General features: G+C 36.7%; 1 protein-coding gene across 2 annotated transcripts in view; it reads left to right on the forward strand.

Moving 5' to 3' along the window:
* The first annotated feature begins 723 nt into the window (after window positions 1-723).
* The window catches only part of LOC112047162 (cartilage oligomeric matrix protein), a 39,263-nt gene continuing 18,574 nt past the window's right edge, over window positions 724-21,412 (forward strand). For both annotated transcript variants that reach the window (XR_008251875.1, XM_024084175.2), the window contains exons 1-7: window positions 724-883; window positions 2,071-2,154; window positions 15,072-15,239; window positions 15,631-15,824; window positions 17,075-17,372; window positions 18,303-18,473; window positions 21,010-21,126. Coding sequence is in view for 1 of the 2 variants with exons in the window: in XM_024084175.2 (XP_023939943.2) it covers window positions 2,076-2,154; window positions 15,072-15,239; window positions 15,631-15,824; window positions 17,075-17,372; window positions 18,303-18,473; window positions 21,010-21,126 (1,027 nt within the window). In the remaining variant the exon portion in view is untranslated. The remainder of the gene's footprint in view (window positions 884-2,070; window positions 2,155-15,071; window positions 15,240-15,630; window positions 15,825-17,074; window positions 17,373-18,302; window positions 18,474-21,009; window positions 21,127-21,412) is intronic.

Genomic DNA, 21,412 nt, shown 5'->3' on the forward strand with positions numbered 1-21,412 from the left:
TTTTTTTTCGACGACTTTTCACAACCAAACCTTTTTTTGCTATCGTTTTAATCTTTCGGGTTGGGTAGTTGCAACTTGCAAGACTCTATTCTGTCCTTAAGGATAAGGGAGGAATAGAACGTTATTTTCAAACATTGGATTTAGGGTGAAACACTGAAACTATAATTATACTGGCTAAGTCGACTTATACTTAATAAAGATTTATAAGTACATTTTTATAAGTCGGTTAGAAATTCAGGACTAGACAGAAATTAATATTTATATAATAAATAAAAAAATATATTTCATCACGTTGAGCTTGCAAAATGTATTGAACTTTTTCCGTTTACCCTGCACCGTTTGAACATAACTGGATACTGGAAAGTTACGTTAATATTGATTTTGATATTGATTTACTCGTAGGCCCTAATATTGTAAATGGTACTCATATAAAAACTACACCTGAAAATAGATAGGTACATTAATTAATATTAAAAACTAAATGAGGATGGGTTAACAAATAAGTGTAATAATTACAATATACAAGATTATAAATCATTGATGTGATTTATTTAAACCTTAAATAAGTATAATAGACCCAAAAAACACTACAAAAGTGACTTAATCATAATTTCTATGTCCCTGCATATGATGGATATAAATAATAACTTGGTCATAATTCTATAAAGTACTCAAGTTTAACATGGTTAGGTATCGTTACCAATATAGTTCGCAGTTACGCACCGCATCTTCCAAACTAGTCGAGTATGCGCGTAAGCAGTTCGCGCACGCGCACTCGCTACGAAAAGCTCTGAACTTTGAATTTCGAATACAGTGCGCGAAAATAGTGATTGAACAAAAAGTTATCGATAATAATTTTTAGTGATAGGTAATTAGATTTAAGGTAAAATATGTATTTTTTATTTTGTAATTTAATTATAAATTAATAAAAATATATAGACATCGTGACAGTTTAAATTTATGAAAGTCTAATATGACAAGTATTTAAAATAATAATATTTATTATAATCTGTATATGTACATTGTACATTGAATTAAAATATAAAAAAAGTTAACTTAACATCTAGTGTGCCATCAGAATAATGTACATAAACTAACATATTTTTTAAAAATTATGATTCTTTAAAATTTCGTTGAACAGACAAACATACATATCAACAACAAATAAAACCTATTTTAGTCAAAAACAAGTACAGGGTGTGCTTAAAAATCGCATTAAAGCAGCGTGGTGGGTTTTTGCTCTAGCTTCATAACAGGTAGGCTATTAGATATATGGAAGACTAGCGGACGCACGCGACTTCATCCGCCCTTAGACTTCTTTAATCCGACCTTCTCGTAATAATCCGTTCGTCTAAGTAATAGTTAGTCCAAGTAGTTTATAGTTAGTTAGTACTACCTAACTAACTATAAACTACTTGCGTTTTCTATTAAGTTTACAAAATCTGACAGCCTATATTTTTCTTTTTTTTTTATTCTTTACAAATCAACTTTTGACCAAAATATCAGCTGATGGTAAGTGATGGTGCAATCTAAGATGGAAGCGGGCTAACTTGTACCTAATTTTATCCTCTTTTTAATTCACCATTTTGCTCTAATGCAAGTTGGCGGGCTTACAGTGAAAATTTGAGTCTGTTACGATGCATAATGACGTAGTCCGACGACTTAATGTATCTACCTCTTCAAGGAACGGTGTAAGACCAACAACTCAACTTTGTTTGCTTTTGTGAATTTCTTGTTAGAAAGAAAAGCTCATGTAATAAATCATAATCATAACCTGACCAGGATTCGAACCCAGGACGTCATTATCCTGATGCATAGGTTAGCTACTATACTAATGAGGCTGGAGGCAGTAGGGCTTTGTTAGTAAAAAGTATTCATTCTCAATAAAAAAATAGGTGACAAAAATACAGCCTATGTTACTCGCTGATAATGTGATCGCTGAGAATCGGCCCAGTATAAGAAAAAATAATAATATCAAAACGTACCTCTTTAGAATATTAGTTTAGTTTAGAACACAAAAAGAATCACAGTACACAGGTAATAAAATGTCCACAATGTCCTTTTTCGCAGGAAGTATGGCTTCGCAAGCCTTATGCGGCATCTTAGTGCTTCTCATCGCCACGTCCGCTTCGAATTCGCTTACATTGAACGAAGGTTAGTGACACTGCAATTTGGTATCTAAATATAAAGCATTAAGGTTCATATGCAGCTTTTGTGTGGTAAATTTGTTTCCACTTCCTTTTATTTTGTTAGTTTTCTATTTCGTCCAATAAAAGTAAAATGTATTCTTTATGGTTTGGTAGACGAGCGTACACTAGCAAAGTCTTTTCTGTAGATTTGATTTCGATTTTGATTGATTGATTGATTGACCCCGAAGGTAATGACCAAACGATACTATTTCCTAACCCCCGACGCAAAGTTATATATAGTATAAGTTTGACGTGTCTGTTTATCTGTCAGTCTGTCTGCGACACCATAGCTCCCGAACGAGTGAAGCGATTTCAATTTAGTTTTTTTTTTTATTAAAGGTGACACAATCGCGAGTGTTCTTAGATGAAAATCGGTTGAACCGTTTAAAAGTTGTGGGGGGTGAAAAGTGGGGGAAAATAACCGAATGTCTGGAACGCACTGAAAGAGAATGTTGATGACTTGATCGAGAGTGTAGGTACCTAATTAATAATTTCATGACAGTCGGGGTTTTCTCAAAATTTTCAATTTTATATTATTACAAAGTACGATTTATGCAAGTTAAAGCTCTTAAAAAGTATAACGCTACTGTAAAGTAAAAGGATGGCATTTAACCGGAATCAGTGAAAATACGAAAATACGTTTCGAAGTAGTCAACCAGTGATAGAACAATGTATTTGTAACTTACGCACTAAATCCTACTTCCGTTATTCGTGAGGATAACTCGGATTTAAATCGGACTTATCCACTAAACCGATATTCCATGTTGTCCACGCTCCGCTTACACTTGGATCAGAGATTAGATAGTGCGTAATTATCATCATACCAGCCGATTGGTCTCCACTGCAGGACATAGACCCTTTGTAGGGACTTGCATCCAGCGAATTCCTGCGAGTCGTTTGATGTCGTCAGTCCACCTGGTGGAAGGTCGAACAACACTGCGCTTTCTATTGCGGGGTCGCCATTCCAGCACCTTGGGACCCCAAAGTCCATCGGCTTTTCAATAATGTGCTCCGCTTATTTCACTTGAGTTCCGACTCGTTGAGCTATGTCGGTGACTGCGGATCTCCTCATTTCTGATTCGATCACGCAGAGATACTCAGAACATCTCATCAGATGTATCGCCCGCGGAGTGACTCTGAGCCTTCCCAAGAGACTCATAGTTAGCGACCAAGTCTCGGAACCATACGTCATTACATTACATCGTAAGCAATATCCGAATTACCGAGTTTTTACATCCCTATGTCTACGGGTTCAAATCGGATATAGTATGTAACCGCCCTAAAAGTTGTGGTAAACACTAGATTTCTCTAGATTTCTCCAGAGAGCCCAAGTTACGATAACATTCCCGTACTTCCGCTCCGTCCGTTAATCATCCATTTGTATTTTCGTATTCGTTTTCAGTTTCGCGCCGTCCCCAACTCCCGAGTGTCGACTCCACTAATGAGCACGCAAATAGTCTCGATCCATGTCTTGTTAACCCTTTGACGCCATTTTTAAATGGACACGTTCTCAATTCAAAATTCTTCCGCCAAATGAGTGTTCTCGAAAAGTTACGGATTTTGATTCTATTATTTAACAGTTAGCTGAACGACAATAGTCAGGCTAAATAAAACCGTTTAATAAATTAAGGAAAAAAATTATTTGCAAAAGATTTGACATATAAATAATTTAATAGGCATATGAAGATTTCATTATAATCTAAAATGGCCATCGCATCTCCACTTATTTTCTAAACTAGATGACGCCGCGTGGTTCCCGTTCCCATAGGAATACGGGGATAATATATAGCCTTACTCGATAAAAGGGCTCTAAAACTGAAAGAGTTTTTCAAGTCGGACGAGTAGTTCCTGAGATTAGCTCGTTCAAACAAACAAACAAACTCTTCAGCTTTATAATATTAGTAATGATTTACGCTAATTAATTAATAGAACTGAATGTGCAGTTTTTAAGCAGAAATGGCACAGAAAACATATGGAAGCGGTAAGTAAAGCGTGGAATTTCAAAGTCGCGAAGTGGTTTTTTCTAACAGTACCAATTTAATGTTAAAAATTATGGAAGACTTTGAAGGAACAGCTATAGGAACTAGGACATTGTGTTCATAATCAGAATGTGGCGTAACTAACTGTGACGGACGCTTGCTACATTATGAACGGTTACTTAGGGAGACGGGATGAACTAACTATCACTCGTGCGAATTACCTTGACACCTGGTTTTTTTTTTTTTTTATTCTTTACAAGTTAGCCCTTGACTACAATCTCACCTGATGGTAAGTGATGATGCAGTCTAAGATGGAAACGGGCTAACTTGTTAGGAGGAGGATGAAAATCCACACCCCTTTCGGTTTCTACACGGCATCGTACCGGAACGCTAAATCGCTTGGCGGTACGTCTTTGCCGGTAGGGTGGTAACTAGCCACGGCCGAAGCCTCCCACCAGCCAGACCCGGACAAATTAAGAAAATCTCGATCTGCCCAGCCGGGGATCGAACCCAGGACCTCCGTCTTGTAAATCCACCGCGCATACCACTGCGCTACGGAGGCCGTCAAAAAACTGGTTCGAAAATCGACCTTCCTTCCGCGAGAGAAAGTACGGAAATATCTTTATTACTACATTAAGCGCCAAATAGCTACCTACTTTTATCCGGCCGAAACCAAAACTTCTTTCGAAACAATTAGAATTTTATATTTCTGGAACAAATCAGCAGTATGCATTTAATAAAGTATACTAAAATCTAATATTAATAAGTCATCATCGTCATCACATACACATAGACCTCTTGTAAGGACTTAAAAACACAACGATCTCGAGCCGCCAACAACCATCTCGCTGAGCTATGTCAGTGACTTTCGTCTCCTCATTTCTGATTCGATCACTCAGAGAAGCATAACTCGCTCCATTGCCTTTGATTTTGAGCCTTTAGCTCATAGTCGCTAACTATCAGTATCATCATTCCTATAAGTTTGTTTACATTTGTCGGAGTTTTTTTATCAATGTCTGATTTTCAATGATCGATTATCCGGTGGCAGGAGTCAGTGGGTCAGGGCGCGTGGCGGCCATATCGGGAGAGCTTGCGCAAGCGTAGCTTTGTGAATCAGACAATTTTTAACACAATAAGTAACATATCTTATATGGGAACGCCCATATTTAAGTACGTAATGCTTTCTTAACGATTTTCTGACACATCTCTCCCTTTGGTCAGATGCCGTGGGGTTTAGATTGGCCCCCTTTCCTCCCCTTAAGTCCTAGGAAGCATGCTACGACATATATCGATCATTACCGGAGGCCTCGAATATATAGTTCTTTTTTGATTTCGTCGTAAAAAGTTAGTCCCTCTTTCCTTTTTTTTTTTTTTTTTATTCTTTACAAGTTAGCCCTTGACTACAATCTCACCTGATGGTAAGTGATGATGCAGTCTAAGATGGAATCGGGCTAACTTGTTAGGTGGAGGATGAAAATCCACACCCCTTTCGGTTTCTACACTGCATCGTACCGGAACGCTAAATCGCTTGGCGGTACGTCTTTGCCGGTAGGGTGGTAACTAGCCACGGCCGAAGCCTCCCACCAGCCAGACCTGGACAAATTAAGAAAATCTCAATCTGCCCAGCCGGGGATCGAACCCAGGGCCTCCGTCTTGTAAATCCGTAAATCCAACGCGCATACCACTGCGCCACGGAGGCCGTCCTTATACGCACTGCAAAGATGTGGAATGCTCTCCCAGCTTCAGTTTTCCCCACCACCTACAATATGGGTATTTTCAAGTCAAGAGTGAATAGGCATCTTCTAGGCAAGCGCGTTCCACCATAGGCTGCATCATCGCTTACTATCAGGCATGATTGCAGCTAAGCGCTTGCTTATTCAAAATAAAAAAAAAAAGTTGATTCGATCGCAGGCAGGCAGTTAGGAGATGTCTATCCCCTGAGAAATTATAAATTTGTGTAATTATGTGTTTTATACTGTAACTTAATAAAATTTATTAGCAATTCAGTCAGATAGACCTTTAATCTTTGCCAGCAGGGCACTAAAACGTACGTTAACCTCATAGTCAGGATTATCTTGTGTCGTACCTCGTATCTTGTGACACATCTTGATAATGTGTCCAGAGAATTATTAGTAAAGTAAACAAATAACTATATAACAAGAATAATGTTCTAGTTTTTTCGGAAGATTTGTTTAGTAGTAGCCCGGGTTTGGCTAATAAATACAAATTATAATTTTGGCTATTGCACACCTTCGAGTCTCGAGGAGAATTAAGCCGTCGGTTACGATTATTATCAACATCTGATCGTGTTATTTACGACGAGCTTCCAATTAATTTGTAAACTAATCTATACTAATAATATAAAGCTGAAGAGTTTGTTTGTTTGATTGAACGCGCTAATCTCAGGAACCACTGGTCTGATTTGAAAAATTCTTTCAGTGTTAGATAGCCCATTTATCGAGGAAGGCTACAGGCTATATTTTTATATATATTACTACGGGAACGGGAACCACGCGGCGTCAGCTAGATCCAAATAAATGGAGTGCATAAATAGGTACTCTTATTCAATGTAATTATGGATAGTGTGGTGGAGAGAGCTGATTATGTTCCGATAGCTCGCGTTGTAAATTCCAAATCTCGTTTGCCATAAGGAATGCCTTAAATAGGCGTCTCTCTGGAATACCCATAAAAATAGGCTAACGATGATTTTGATGACTGCTGTGCTTAACATCTGTGAAATAGTTTAATTTTCGCCATTAAGAACGTCACAACTCACCATATGTTGTTATAATGAAATACATAGCTACTAAATAATTACTCAACTGTGTTAAAGTCATCATTATTAATATCATTATTTTTACCACAAGCGGCACGGCAATATAACACAGTATAGTACATAGTCGAGATCGAACTCTCTCAGATTTGGAGTATAACTGCTGAGTTCCTAAACGGGGTAATTTTGGGGGTTGATGATGAATGAGTCCTCACGGTACTGGCAGTGCATTTAAGCATCATTAAACTGCACATCACTGTTTACGTTTTAGCAGAGAATACTGGGTGTCATAAACATGATCGAACATAATAAATTATATCATTCGCACTCAATTCACGCTAATGTGTAGGTGTGGAAGCAAATTGAGCTGATGTCATTGCTCGGTTGCTATGAACTGCATTTGTGCTAATATTGTAGACTACGTTTTGTGGTTTGCATATATTTCACCCACTCCTTCATATTACAAACTTTACCTCAATTCATAAGTAGTGGCCTGCATAACTTACCTAGGGTCCCCTTTGCGTTGTATTCCTTAAGGGTCAAGACCCTTAACAATAACAATAACTTGTTTTTTTGGTCCCGCCATTTGGCCTCTTTGGTATCGAGAGTGGCGCGGATTGGGCGTGACCAATGAATGAATGCATCAGGCTACGTCATTGAGGTCTCTGTCATTCCTTATTGCCAATAATTACTAGTTTTTGTAAGTTATCTCCTTCTCCTGGCAATGTGATCGAGGATACTCTGAAGACAGGTGGTGGATAGTCTCTTCGAGATGTTTCTTATACACTTAATTTGTACACAGAACAAGGCAACAAACAATATTTAGGTATAACAAACAACATTAAATAAAAAGACGTAGACAGGATTCTAAAAAGCGGCTTTATCCCTTTATAGCGATCTCTTCCAGGCGACCTAGTTTAGGAAAATATTTCAGTGAGAAGAAACATGTGTTGCTTCAACACTGATGATACCCTGGTTAAACACCTTGTGCACGCCACTGCTTAGTATGAATTTATATGGATCTCTAAACAAATCCCGAGACCGCGTCGCGCGACCGGCGGGCGTGGATGGGTTTACGATCGCTGAGAACCGAATGCTACCTTTACTATTCGCATTTCACACCCAAAATGAAACAATTTTCGAGCCTATTAAATAGAGCTTGGTCGACGCGCTAATAAAGTCTGATAGAGTTCTTTGTGTATCGCCGGCGCTAATGAAGTGATACAATCTTTTACACGGACAACTACATTACGTGGATCTATTTTTAAGCAAAACAAAAGAAAATTCTCATTAAACTTGATTATATTCCGCAATAATGTTAATTTTGTCTCATTTATCTTTAATCTATACTGCTGCTGACTTAGCTAGCTAGCTGAAGAGTTTGTTTGTTTGTTTGACTGAACGCGCTAATCGCAGGAACTACTGGTACGATTTGAAAAGAAGAGCGTGGCCTCCACTCATAAATTTAGTCTCAGCGTGGCCTCCAAGATTTAGTCTCAGCGTGGCCTCCTAGATTTCAATATTGGATAGAAGCAGGCGTTACTTTGCGGAAGTTCATCATGATTTCGTGGTGAAACGTACGTAGAGAATATTTTGTCGGACCTGGGTGACGTTATCGCATGGGTTCGTCGACTTTTCGCGGATGATAGGAAAATAAATAAATCATTATATAATCTCCTAGATTTAGTCTCAGCGTGGCCTCCTAGATTTTGTCTCTTTTATGGAAGCCTAAATATATAGCCGATGCCATTGAACTATTTAAAAAAAAAACATTGTAGCACGGTTTACCTATATTGTAATGAACATTACCGAACGACCTGTAGGAATGAACAGCTTTGTGATATGGTTTGAGGTTTTACATTCCGTAGATTACGAAATGGGAGCAGAAAAATAAATATTATCAATCTCTTTAGAATACGCACCATATGCACAGTATCAACCATATGTCCCCAAATGACAATGTCCGCTTACCAGTCTGTACATATAAGGCAAGGAAGGCAAGTTGTATCACAAGCCCACGAATTGTGAAGCCCACGCAATCACGAATACTTCAAACAGCTTAGCCCTTTAGTCACAATGAATAACATTAGTTAGCCGAATCTGAGTCCAATTTTCACTTTATTTGTTGGATTAGGGACCGTTCATTGATTGGACCTTGTTTAAGCAGACTCAGAAGTGATTACAAAAATAAGAAAACTAATGTCGAACAAAGGTTATGATTTGTCAGGACAACTTAATTAACAAATTAAACTGTAGCCAAAATAAGACCCTAGAATGGCAGAGAATGATCTTGAGTGAAGTCACGCACTTGTGAACGTGATGTGTAGGGTTAAAGGACCCTTTGACTGTTAACAAACACTCCTCTTTTCCACTCATGTCACTCCCCCTGCCTATCCCAAGTAACCAATAAAAAATTACACAACAAGAGATGAGGACGGCTCGAACGCCACGAGCACACTGAAGCCTTCTGTACCGCAAGTCGTTGCAACGCGGCGAAAACACTTGGAGAATGGTAATGGTGCGTTTGGACCCTTGTAACTTTAACACCTTCACTGCGTCAACGCTAAACTTAAACTATATTGATATTCGAAACATATATTTCTCGTAGCAAGAATGCCTGTTTTGCGTTACGACCTTAATTTTCCCGTATCAGGTCCAGACTTCAAAGGTTCTTGTAGACATGGAAACTCATCGCCCGTACAAATTTTTTGAATGAATCGATTGATTACATCCTATTGCTTATACTGCTGCGTCGCCCGGGATTTTGTGTGTGATATTTCAAAAGTTATAGGCATTTTTCAAAATCGGTGAATTTACGGGTATTTTCTCTTTTGTTCGTATTTGGGAACTTAGTTTATCCACCGTAAGTTTACTCATACTCATAGGAATAATGAGAGACAGGATAAGACAAGGACAATTAGCTGTCGCACAGGCCGGAACTTAAATACGACAAAATTCTTCTCGTAACGTAGCAAACTTGTTAATTTTAAGTTTTCGACTAATTATTATCACCATTATCTTAAAATAATCCTGACGTTTCGAAAATGCTTGTAAGCTAAGCCTAATTTTAATAAATGAATATTGACTATTGACTAACAGCTTTAATTTTATGAATTGAGCTAACATATGACCAAGTGGCGCAGTGGGTAGCAAGGTTGTGGGTTCGATTCCCACAACTGGAAACTACTCGTATGACAGTGCGACCCTAACTATCGTAAGATCACCCCTTTCCCGTCCATCCCGCTGTTTTTTTTTTTTTTGTTATTTGTTACAAGTTAGCCCTTGACTACAATCTCACCTGATGGTAAGTGATGATGCAGTCTAAGATGGAAGCGGGCTAACTTGTTAGGAGGAGGATGAAAATCCACCACCCTTTCGGTTTCTACACGGCATCGTATCGGAACGCTAAATCGCTTGGTGGTACGTCTTTGCCGGTAGGGTGGTAACAAGCCACGGCCGAAGCCTCCCACCAGCCAGACCTGGACAAATTAAGAAAATCTCAATCTGCCCAGCCGGGGATCGAACCCAGGACCTCCGTTTTGTAAATCCACCGTTTGTCTTGATACAGTATTCCAATACTTCCATCGACATCTATCACAATCACAAACGTGTTCAGCCTATATTAATCTTCCACATAAGGCGTCCCACAAACGTAGCAGTACATTACCTGCCCGGGAGCAGGAAGACCATACGCGGCGCGTTTTTTGCCCGTCACCGTTACGCACATGAATGGCTCTGTAATATCACCTGTAATTGTCTGTAACTAGTTTGTGAACTAAAACGTGCCCAAGTATGTATTAACTTTTATCCGTACGGTTTTCTGTTAGCAACTGCTTTTGCTCGCTCCGATATTTAATACTATAGACATGTTACGTGCCTACAAAATCACCGCAAAAAGTGATCTGAATTTTTCTACTCCACTGACACACATGCATTTTGTGTTTACTTACATTTTAAAGGACAATGCCAGACAATGTATAGGAGTTTAACCCACTAAAAAAAATTCATTTGCAACAATATATTATACTTCATTTTATTGGATTTTGTGTACTATTAAATATATAATACCTTTTAACCCTTTATAACTAGGGGTATAATTATTTTCAAATTACTCCGAGGTGTAATATTATTACCTATGTGTTTTGACAGTTTGACAGTGTTATGATTGCTTATTTTTACATTTTGATCAGACTTCGCTGTTCTGGATTCTAGTCATTTTGAACCTAAAGTGATTAAAATAGAATAAAAACGCTTTAAAGGGCTTGAACCCAAGGTTGAAATAAGATTTTTAAAAAATAAGTAAACAATGTCTGCTACGAGGAAATAGCGTAATGGATTGAATTACTTTTTTTGGCAGATTTTTATTCCGGAGTTTAACAATAAAAATGGTTTATTAAAAAACAATTATTTAAAATTTGGCTAATTTTAGTACATTTACATTTTCCGCAAAATTCTGAGTTAGGACTGGGTCAGAATCTGGCATTCTCCTTTAAGTAAGTACGAGAATATATAGTTTTTACACTTCCTGAACACACAACTCGACTTTGTGGTCAATATTTAGGTATAGGTACGTATTTGTTTAAATAAATTTCGTTGTTTAATAAGTGACTAAATGAAATTAAGACAATTATGCCATTTGTCCGCCTCAGTTTTGATGGGCTAGTACCCTATCTCTAGTATAAAATATCGTTGCGGTAGTTTTGTTAAATGTTACATGTAACAATACAAAATTTACGTGTATTTTTATCAAAATCAATAGAAAAACAATAATTTATAATTTAATCTTTATGGTAGGTAGTGGTAATGTGCTAATGTGTCTGTAATAAGGAAATGGTGATTTATATTATTCGAAAGAATTTTTAATTCTATAAAAAAAAGTAATATTTGAGCCACCTAGCGGTTTAGCAGAGTCCTCGCGGTTTCATTCGCGTAGTTCCTAAATCCGTGGAAATACGTGGATAATATATAACATGTGTTACTCGCTGATAACGTAGCATTCCATGGATGAAAGAATTGTTTAAATAGCCTAGTAGTTTCGGAGCCTATCGTCAAATGTAAAATCTTACATCTTTATAATATTAGTAGGCCTATAGACAAGAAAATTTAACAATGTTAGTCTGAAGATGGTCTTACAAAAATCGTATGAATGACATGTAATTATTTATCCGGATATAAAGTTCGTATGAATAAAATAAATTATTTAAATTAATTTGTACGGTTTACGTATAAATAGTCACTTTCACAATGTTAAAGGGATCTCTTGAGCATGTTATACGAAAGTTGAACTAGCCCGAAGCGAACAAAAACAACAAGATGTCATGAGTCAAACATCGTGTTCGTCGTCCGAGTCAAGAATAACTTCGGATAGCTGCAAAGTTCCGATAGCAAACACGAGGTTGAAACGTTGTGAAACAAACCAAATGCCTACTTACCTAAAACATCTCATACATTTCCTGGATCTTTGGGCTTCACACTTCTTTTAGATAAGTACTTTCTGTGGGCACTATGACCAATAATTTTATACAATTAGATACGTTACGTGCCGCCAATAAAATCACCGCAAAACGTGTTTCAAACTCAACTACTCCACTGAGCGCACACATGCTCAATTTTGGGTTTATTTACATTATATGTCACCGTTAAATTGTAAATTATGTTCGTTTTAATCTTACTCGTGATATTGTAATCTGTCGATATATTATGAACTGAACATATTGATTACTATTTAACGTGTTATTTTTCGGTATAACAAAATCTATCGAAGTGAAACCGTTAAATTGTCAATCAAGATGAATTTACCATAGAGTTACAAAATTATTAAAGCGGGAAAAATTCATTCCTAACTCTTTGGACACAGAAAGGTCTGCTGTAAGGCCGACCTTTATGGAGCAAGTTTGAAGAGTTGACGTTTTAAAATTGCAATTTAACGGTTTCACTTCAATAGAATAAAATATACCGAAATATAACACGGTAAATTGTAATCACTATGTTCAGTTCATAATATATCGACAGATTACAATATTTGATTATAAACTTACGTAAGTTACAATTTAACGGTGACATAGGTATATATAGTTTTTACACTTTCTCAACACGCAACTCGACGTTGTAGACAACATTTAGGTATTATTTGTTTAAATAACTTTCGTTGTTTACTATGCGACAAAATGAAATTAAGACAATTAGCCACCTTTGTTCACCTCAGTTTCGATGCACTTGTGACGTATCTAATAGTATAAAATCTTTGTCTTACATTCAATATAGGCATAAAAAGTCTCGATAAAATGTTACTTCAAGTAACCAAAATATATTTGTATAAGTATTTTTGTTATTACTTTTGCATTCAAAATCCCGCAATACAAATTCCAACCGAACATTGTTTGGATTGGAAGTTCGTTGTCTCTAAAATCTAATCTTAACTTATTCATCCGTGATGTTCTCTTGAACCTAATTACATCTGGGATGTTATTCCGCTATTTTATATTCGTCGATGTCATATTCGTCTATAACAAGTTTTATTAGAATTTAGTCGTATTAAGGGACAGTAGTCGAATGAACTAGTAGTACATCGAAGAGGCAGTTAGTAACCTATAAGCGTCCAAAAATATTTCAAATAAAACACACTTATTCTGAAATTATCATTGTACAAAACAAAAAGTTCAGTGGGTCAAAAACCGCTTATCGATACGGCAATTCACGAATTCTATACTAGGACACACTTATCGTCGTGAACTGTGACACGGCAATCTCAGCGATTATCGTGTCTCTTCCCTTATGTTTTATAAGTATCGATATTTTTTGAATGAATTGGGGTACAACTTAAAATAATAAAATAAATAAATAAATATACTTAAACAATACACCTCACTATCTAGCCCCAAAGTAAGCATACAGAGTAGCTTGTGTTATAGGTGCTAAGATAGTTGATATTATAATATTAATATACAATTATATACTACATATAAATACTTATATAATGTATAAATACACACAGACACTGGAAAACACCCATGCTCATCACATAAATATTTTCCAGTTGTGGGAATCGAACCCACGGCCGTGGATGCAGAAAGCAGGGTAACTACCCACTGCGCCACGCGGCCGTCCGTATAATTATAATGTCCTATAGACCCGCAACACCTAACAATTTTTCATTACAAACGTAAGCCACTTCTGTGACTATGTGACTAAGGCCTAGTTCAGACTACTTTAGTATTTTAGTCGAGTACGATCGATTTTTGGGAGGTAAATCCAATAAGTTTGGTAAGTCCGAACTAGGCATTAGAGCTAACACAAGCGTACTTGTCGTAGCGTAGCGATGCGTCAAGGGCTCCCATTTCGGGACACATAAAACGACTTACGAATCCTGCGACTGCACACTATCTAAGTGTTATAAATCTATGAGGTAAAATACCAATAATAAATAAATAAAAATAATGACAGAAAATCTGTAATGGGGATGATGACTAGGTTTGAATATATTGATTTTTATGATACATTTGGGTAAATAAGATGAATGTTAACTAATATATACATAAAAAGTAGATTGTCTGGATATTTGCAAAACAAATAAGATTTTATAATTTCAAAATCTATTAAAAATATGTTATCGTAACAAAGATATTAGTAATTTAGCTTGAACGCCCATACAAATCTATCAATCATTATGACCTACGACGTCATTAAATCGTACCATTTTGTATGAGATGTTTTTCAGGGATCCGTGGCAGCGCCGCAAATCTGACCCTTTAAATCCCTGTAGCTCCGAAAGTAATGATCGCAGATACCCTGTTACTTTTACAAAATTGCTTTACTATTAGAATACTTCTAATTTATATACAATTTAAAAAGATGTCATCAACCCTAACGTAATATGAATGCAGAACATAAAGTACATAAATAAGCATAATAAACTAGACCTTCGGTTTCACCCGTTCCCACGAGAATGTGAAGGATAAAATATAGATAATATATTATATGAAACTCATAAATAACGTGGCTTTTTAGTAGTATAAGAATTTTGAAAATCGGTTCAATTATAAAAAGATTACCTCCTACAACATTAGTTTATAAGGTTAGACTCGTTTATACGTTCTTCTGTAAGTGAAATTCTTCTACGTTTAATTTCAGAAGCAACAGATGACGTCAGAACCGCAGCAACAGAAGCAGAAGGCGGCGAGATAGCCATCTTAGTGCGAGAGCCTCTCGGGACCAGCGTTGGTCGTGAAGAACTGTTATACGCGAAGGGTGTTGAAGATCGCTCTGTATCACTGTACTTTAATTCAAAAAGCAATAAAGGTATAAACTTTTGTAGAATTTAAACTATCGTGAATGTTGGTCATAATAAAAGGGAATGCCCGGCCCAGACTTACCCTAACCACCCGGCAACGGAAAAACAATTTTAAAATTTTCCTCTGTGTTCCCGGCTAATTTCTGAAATGGTTGGACCGATTTTGACACGACTTTCACTGGCAGATAGATGCAGAATAAAGAGGCTACTTAGGCTATTTTTTTTGTGATTGAAATCGCTGGGCACAGATAGTTATGGAATATGGATTTTATTTTCATGAAATCTAAAAGCCACTTCTTCTATAGGTACCTTTGCAATGAAATACATTAGGTATTTCCTTTCATTACATTTAATTCGTTCTCCATAATCATAATTAACAAGAAATAATTTTTTTTCTAGTTTACCTCGAAAGCCTGAATGGTGGACACATAAAGTCAGTGTCTTGGAGTCTTGGCACTTCTAATGGATATATCACTTTGGTTGCCACTCATTCGAAAGTGAAGATCTACGTCGGATGCAAGGCTTTAAATTGGCATCCAATGTCGGGTAGACACAACGTTCTGAACCTTTTAGCGAGCCCAAAGTTGAAGTTGGTAAGATTATTTTTATTATTAACTAGCGGACGTCCCCGACTTCGTCCGCGCGTTTTTCATAAATCCCGCGGAAACCATGGATTTTTCCGGGGTGAAATGTAACCTTAGGGGTGAATGTGTTACGACGTCGGAGCGGCACCGCTCAGTTGTTTATGCGTGACAACATTACTTTCGTCAGACTGTCCAACGCCGCTACAGTGCCGCTGGGACAAGTTGCGGCGCCGCACCGCTCGTGTGTGATGATATGGTGAAATCTTTGCAATGCCGCGGCGCTACGCATCGCTCTAAGGATCAACAAAATAAATGCAGCACCAACTATAACGTATTTCTATTCGTTCATAGCAAGTAGCAACAAATTGTCAAGATTCATATTGTATACTGTATACTCACACAAAACTATCTAAAAATAATCACAAAACTATCTAAGTTTAGGTTGGCAACTTCGTTCGTAACACTCCCGATAGTCCGCGCGGGCCAGGACGAGGGCGTGTAGCGAAATTGAAGTGAATTAAATACCCACGACCGATGCACCTCACTTCCCCGCACGCACGATTTCACACCCGCGCAGTCTTTCCCCCCGTCGCCCGCGTATCATGGGAGAGTCACTAACGAACTTGCCAGACTATAGCTTCGGATCAGGAAGTCCTAGGGCTTTTCTTTGTATTTTCATTGTTTCTTTATGTTTTCGTTAAAATTCTATAGAATGTTGTCGAAATAGTTGGATTTTATTAAAAAACTCATCGGTTTTTGAATTGAAATGTATTATCTGCATTCAATTATTATTTTACTTACTATACTTAAATTTTACTAGTGTAAGGAAATAAAGAAGTAGGCCATTTACGTAATAACACATACATACGGTCTACTCCAAAATAATAAATTGTCCTGAAATTATTATTTATCGTACTTAGAGTTTCCAAATGGAACATACATAGCTATATAACATATTTTTTAAAGTATATTATTGTTTTTGTTATTATTTAATTATTTTAAGTTATTAAATATTACGTCTCAAACGGTAATAGAAAAACATCGCGCGGAAACCTGCATACCTGAGATTTTTTCTTAATTATCTACGTGTGTAAAGTCTGTCAATACGCATTGGGCCAGTGTGGTGGACTATGGTACGAAACCCTCTCATTCTCAGAGGAGACTCGTGCTCAGCAGTTAGCCGAATATGGGTTCATAATGATGATGATGTTTGTTTTTGTATGTGTATTTTGTATTTGATTTCATTATTTTTGTTTTAGTATTATGAAAACAATTCACCAATAGAAGTGCACAGAAGTGAAAAAGAAGCAATCAAGTCCATGAAATGCAATCACCACGAACTGCTGCAGCCGACCCAGGTCACTGTAGATTCAGATGTGGAAGAAGTAAAAGACTTCATGAAGAAGGAGGAGAGATTGAAACTTGAAGAGATGCAAGGAGACGATCCTAGGAGCAACTACATAGACCCCAATTTGTATGGGCCTTTGCCTTTGCCTAATACTACACCATCTTCCCAACGAGGAGATATTCCTTCTGCTGATATAGAATCTTGTGACGGTTAGTATTATTCTTTCTATATCATCATCATCATCATCATCATGTCAGCTGATGGACGTCCACTGCAGGACATAACCCTTTTGTAGGGACTTCCAAACATCATGATCCTGAGCCGCGAATACCTGCGACTCGCTTGATGTCGTCAGTCCAACTGGTGGGGGGTCGACCAACACTGCGCTTTCTAGTGCGGTTCTGCCATACCAATACCTTGGGACCCCAACGTCCATGGGATCTTCAAACTATGTGCCATGCCCACCGCCACATATTATACTTTTAAAACTATTAATTAATTACTAACAGACGCTCCGATGTTTCGCCCGTATAGTTCCTGTTCCTGTGGGAATACGAGGATCAAAATAGACACACACAAATAGTCATACTCGCAAATAACGTGGCTTTCTATTGGTTAAAAGAATTAGTAAAGCCGGTTCAGTGTATCTAAAGTTTACCCTCTACAACCTCATAAATTCACAAACACACAAACTTTACCTCTTTATAATCATTATTATCATCAGGACGGCCCCTGCTGGACATAGGTATCCTCCTCTTTATAATATTAGTATATAAATATAGATATTTATTTATATAAATATGAACATATATACACTAGCATTTGCCAGTGACTTCGTTCGCGTGGAATTCAGTTTTTCACAAATCCCGTGGGAACCATGGATTTTTCCGGGATGAAAAGTATATATAATCTATAAAATTTTTTTTAAATTATTTATCAATAAAAAAAAATAACTTATCCTAATAACTATACAAATCATGCCCACGTATGAATGGTGGCAAGAATACTAGGCTGCATTTCCTCGCTGTACGGAAAAAATAAGCCAGCCCTTATGTCACCAGTCGAGGCAAGTAGCCGCGGTGATGAAAGCCAAATTCAATATTACATGCAGGATTGAAGGAGTATATCTTTGTTTACAGATGAAGTGATCCGTCAACTAAAGCTACTCCGACAGACTATAGAACTGTTGCGCAGAGAGTTAGCGGATCAGAAAGGGACTATCAACAATCTGCAGAACCAACTGCGTGTATGCTGCAACCGCGTGCCGACACCGCCATTGGATAGATGCACCGGCTCTTCATGTTACCCTGGTTATTGATATTTGATTTAACAGTTCTTTTTTTTAATTTTCTTCAATTATTTACTTATTAATTAATTCTTATTGCATCTAATTAATAGCTTGATTTATTAATTATACAGAATCAGTCAATGGAGTCAGTATTACATAAATCTGTATAAAGAATGTCTTGCTATTCTTATCTACTACCTATTTAATTAACCTTTATCTATACCTTGGGACTAAGCTATGTGGCACGTCGACTCTCTTTCTACAAACGCTAACGCCGAGAAAACTAACAAAATGTATGGGAATGACAGATCCAAACGACAACTTGATCACGTGACTTACGATACGATACTCATTTCCTTACATTTTTAAATTTTCGAAGAAAGAGATTCGACGTGGCACACGGCTACAGGCTCTTATTTTTAGTAGCTATTTATTAATTGTACTGTTTTTATACCTACACGTTATTTTACATAAATATTACTTATTACCATAACTAGCTACTTTCTTAAAATTTCATATTTTTTTTCACATCCGGTCATTGACCTCTTATAATAAAAGGACGCACAATCATGTAGAAAATTTCACTTAAAAACTGGCCAATTTTATTTTGACAGTTTTAGAATTATACCTAAAGGTCCTTAAATATAGTCGAATATTCGATAAAATCCCAAATTCAGAGCAAATTGATTAAGTATTGAGTTTAAGGTTGAATTTGCAAATGCAACTACTTGAATTGAGTGCCAAGAAGTTGTGTTTGGCACACATAGGGACGTTTTTTGGTCGCTGATTGTTAATAGGAGATCAATGAAGAAGAAGAAGAAGAAATATACTTTATTGTACATTAAAAACAAAAATAAACAACTAATAACACTTAACATAATATAATAACACTTAGAAACTAATGTACAAATGGCGGTCTTATCGCTAAAGAGCGATCTCAATGCATCCGGTAAAATATATTTATATGTTATTATAATTTACACAATCTTTTTTAATATGTATTATGTCTATTTTTTATGTAACTTATATATAATATTGTGCATTTTTAACATTAGTTATAGTGAAGGTAAATCAAGCAACGTTGTCTGTGTGGGTTTGATTAAATGCTAAAAAAAATTGTAATCGGGTTTTATTTACAATCCCTTTTTTTATAAACGCCTAAAGTTAAACAAATTCATAACAGAGTTTCAAGTATCGCCCACGTTCGCTTAGATAAGTTGCTTGATTATCCTTGGCAGAGACTTTTATGGTTATGCGAGGTAGTTTAATTTAATAACTTGTACCTGTGTTTCTTAGTTTATGAACCAATCTGTGGGATAACTAGAAACTCTGTTCATGAAATCTTACCAATTAGCTGTTTTGAATTGTGGATAGTTGGCCTCTGACTAGATGGAATTTATTGTGTTGGGTCTTGACTCTTGGGTCAACGTAGTTGCTTCAACTTTGGATTTATTGTAGGCGGGAACTTTGGCCGAGATATTGCCAATTTACCGATATAAATGGCATCATTTATAACTTTATAGCCGTTATCTGATTCCAATATTGACGTTATAGTAAAATATACCTTCTGTAAAGATTGTAGATATGGCTGAATTTTTAGACACAAAGACTTTAAGACAACTTATAAAGAAATAGGAAGGTATGTATTAAAATCTAAACTGAAGTCGTCGATCTTGCTAATTGGGATTCAAAAATGAAAATAGGTTAAAATCTTTCAGTTCTTTTCATGTAGGATGATGCGGGTGACAGTTCGTTTCCCTCTTGAAATTTTGCCGCAATTCACGACAATAGTACGTATCATTAACGTCATACAGGCGACTGTCACCGTACCCATTATTAGAAAAACACTTTAATTTATCATTTTAGACAATATACAAGTTACGACGAATAAATTGGACTATTGTTGTGTCGACAAAGTGGACGCGCTTCTTATTCCTATTTTTAAACAAAAAGTAGTCTTAGCCTACCTAAAATCTAGAAAATACGAAGTCCTAATTGTCATATATTCATGAAACTGTTGAATAGGGTTGTCAACATTTCGTAAGCAAAATATAGTATTTTTCAGATTTAGCCCCAAAAAATATAGTACGCTTAAAGAAAATATAGTATTTTATGAAATAATCGTCTATAGACGTTTGTGTTTATAAAAACTATATTTAGGTACACTTATTGCATTTTTCAAGCATTTTTGTCTCAAGTAAATAAGAGATATTTATGCTATATGCTTTTTCTCGTTTTTCACGTAAAATAATTCAAAAACCAAACGTTAATTTTAAGTTCAGATTCAATGTTAATAATTTTCATAAAATTTTAGAAGAAAAGAATTAAAAGACGTTTGTAAAATCGTTGAGAGTATAGTATTTTTGCGTACTATATATTTCTTCAACAGTTTAAATAATACTGACCCGAAATATAGTACAATACTATAAAATATAGTACGGTTGGCAACCCTACTGTTGACTGGAAAGGTTCGCACGATTGCTCAAGTCCCGTTGGATCCATAACAATTAGCGATGCAGGAAAGTTGTGAGTTTTTACTGTGTATCGGGGTTGAACAGGAGTAGAATGCCGGAGTACCGCTAGCGGCGTGGAATGTGGCCCCTGTCCCCAAGGAATGGAGGGCGACGGCAAGCGCTGCAGACCCATATCCTGCAGGCGGAGGCCTTGTTCACAGGGTGAGACTTTTTAAAGTTTTTTTTGTTACAAGATACGGCCTCTAGGCATGTGGCACGTCGGTTTTTTTCTTTTTTTTTTAAAGCAATATAGGTTTGCGCTTGATTACAATTAAGCCTGATGGTAAGCATTAAATGCGGTCTAAGTTGGAGCGCGTTTATCTTCTAGGTAATGGCCTATTCACTCTTGCTTTGAAGGTTTTTTTTTTTATTCTTTACAAGTTAGCCCTTGACTACAATGTCACCTGATGGTAAGTGATGATGTAATCTAAGATGGAAGCGGGCTAAC

The sequence above is a fragment of the Bicyclus anynana genome, chromosome 20 (assembly GCF_947172395.1).
Source record: "Bicyclus anynana chromosome 20, ilBicAnyn1.1, whole genome shotgun sequence".
In the NCBI taxonomy this organism is placed as follows: domain Eukaryota; kingdom Metazoa; phylum Arthropoda; class Insecta; order Lepidoptera; family Nymphalidae; genus Bicyclus; species Bicyclus anynana.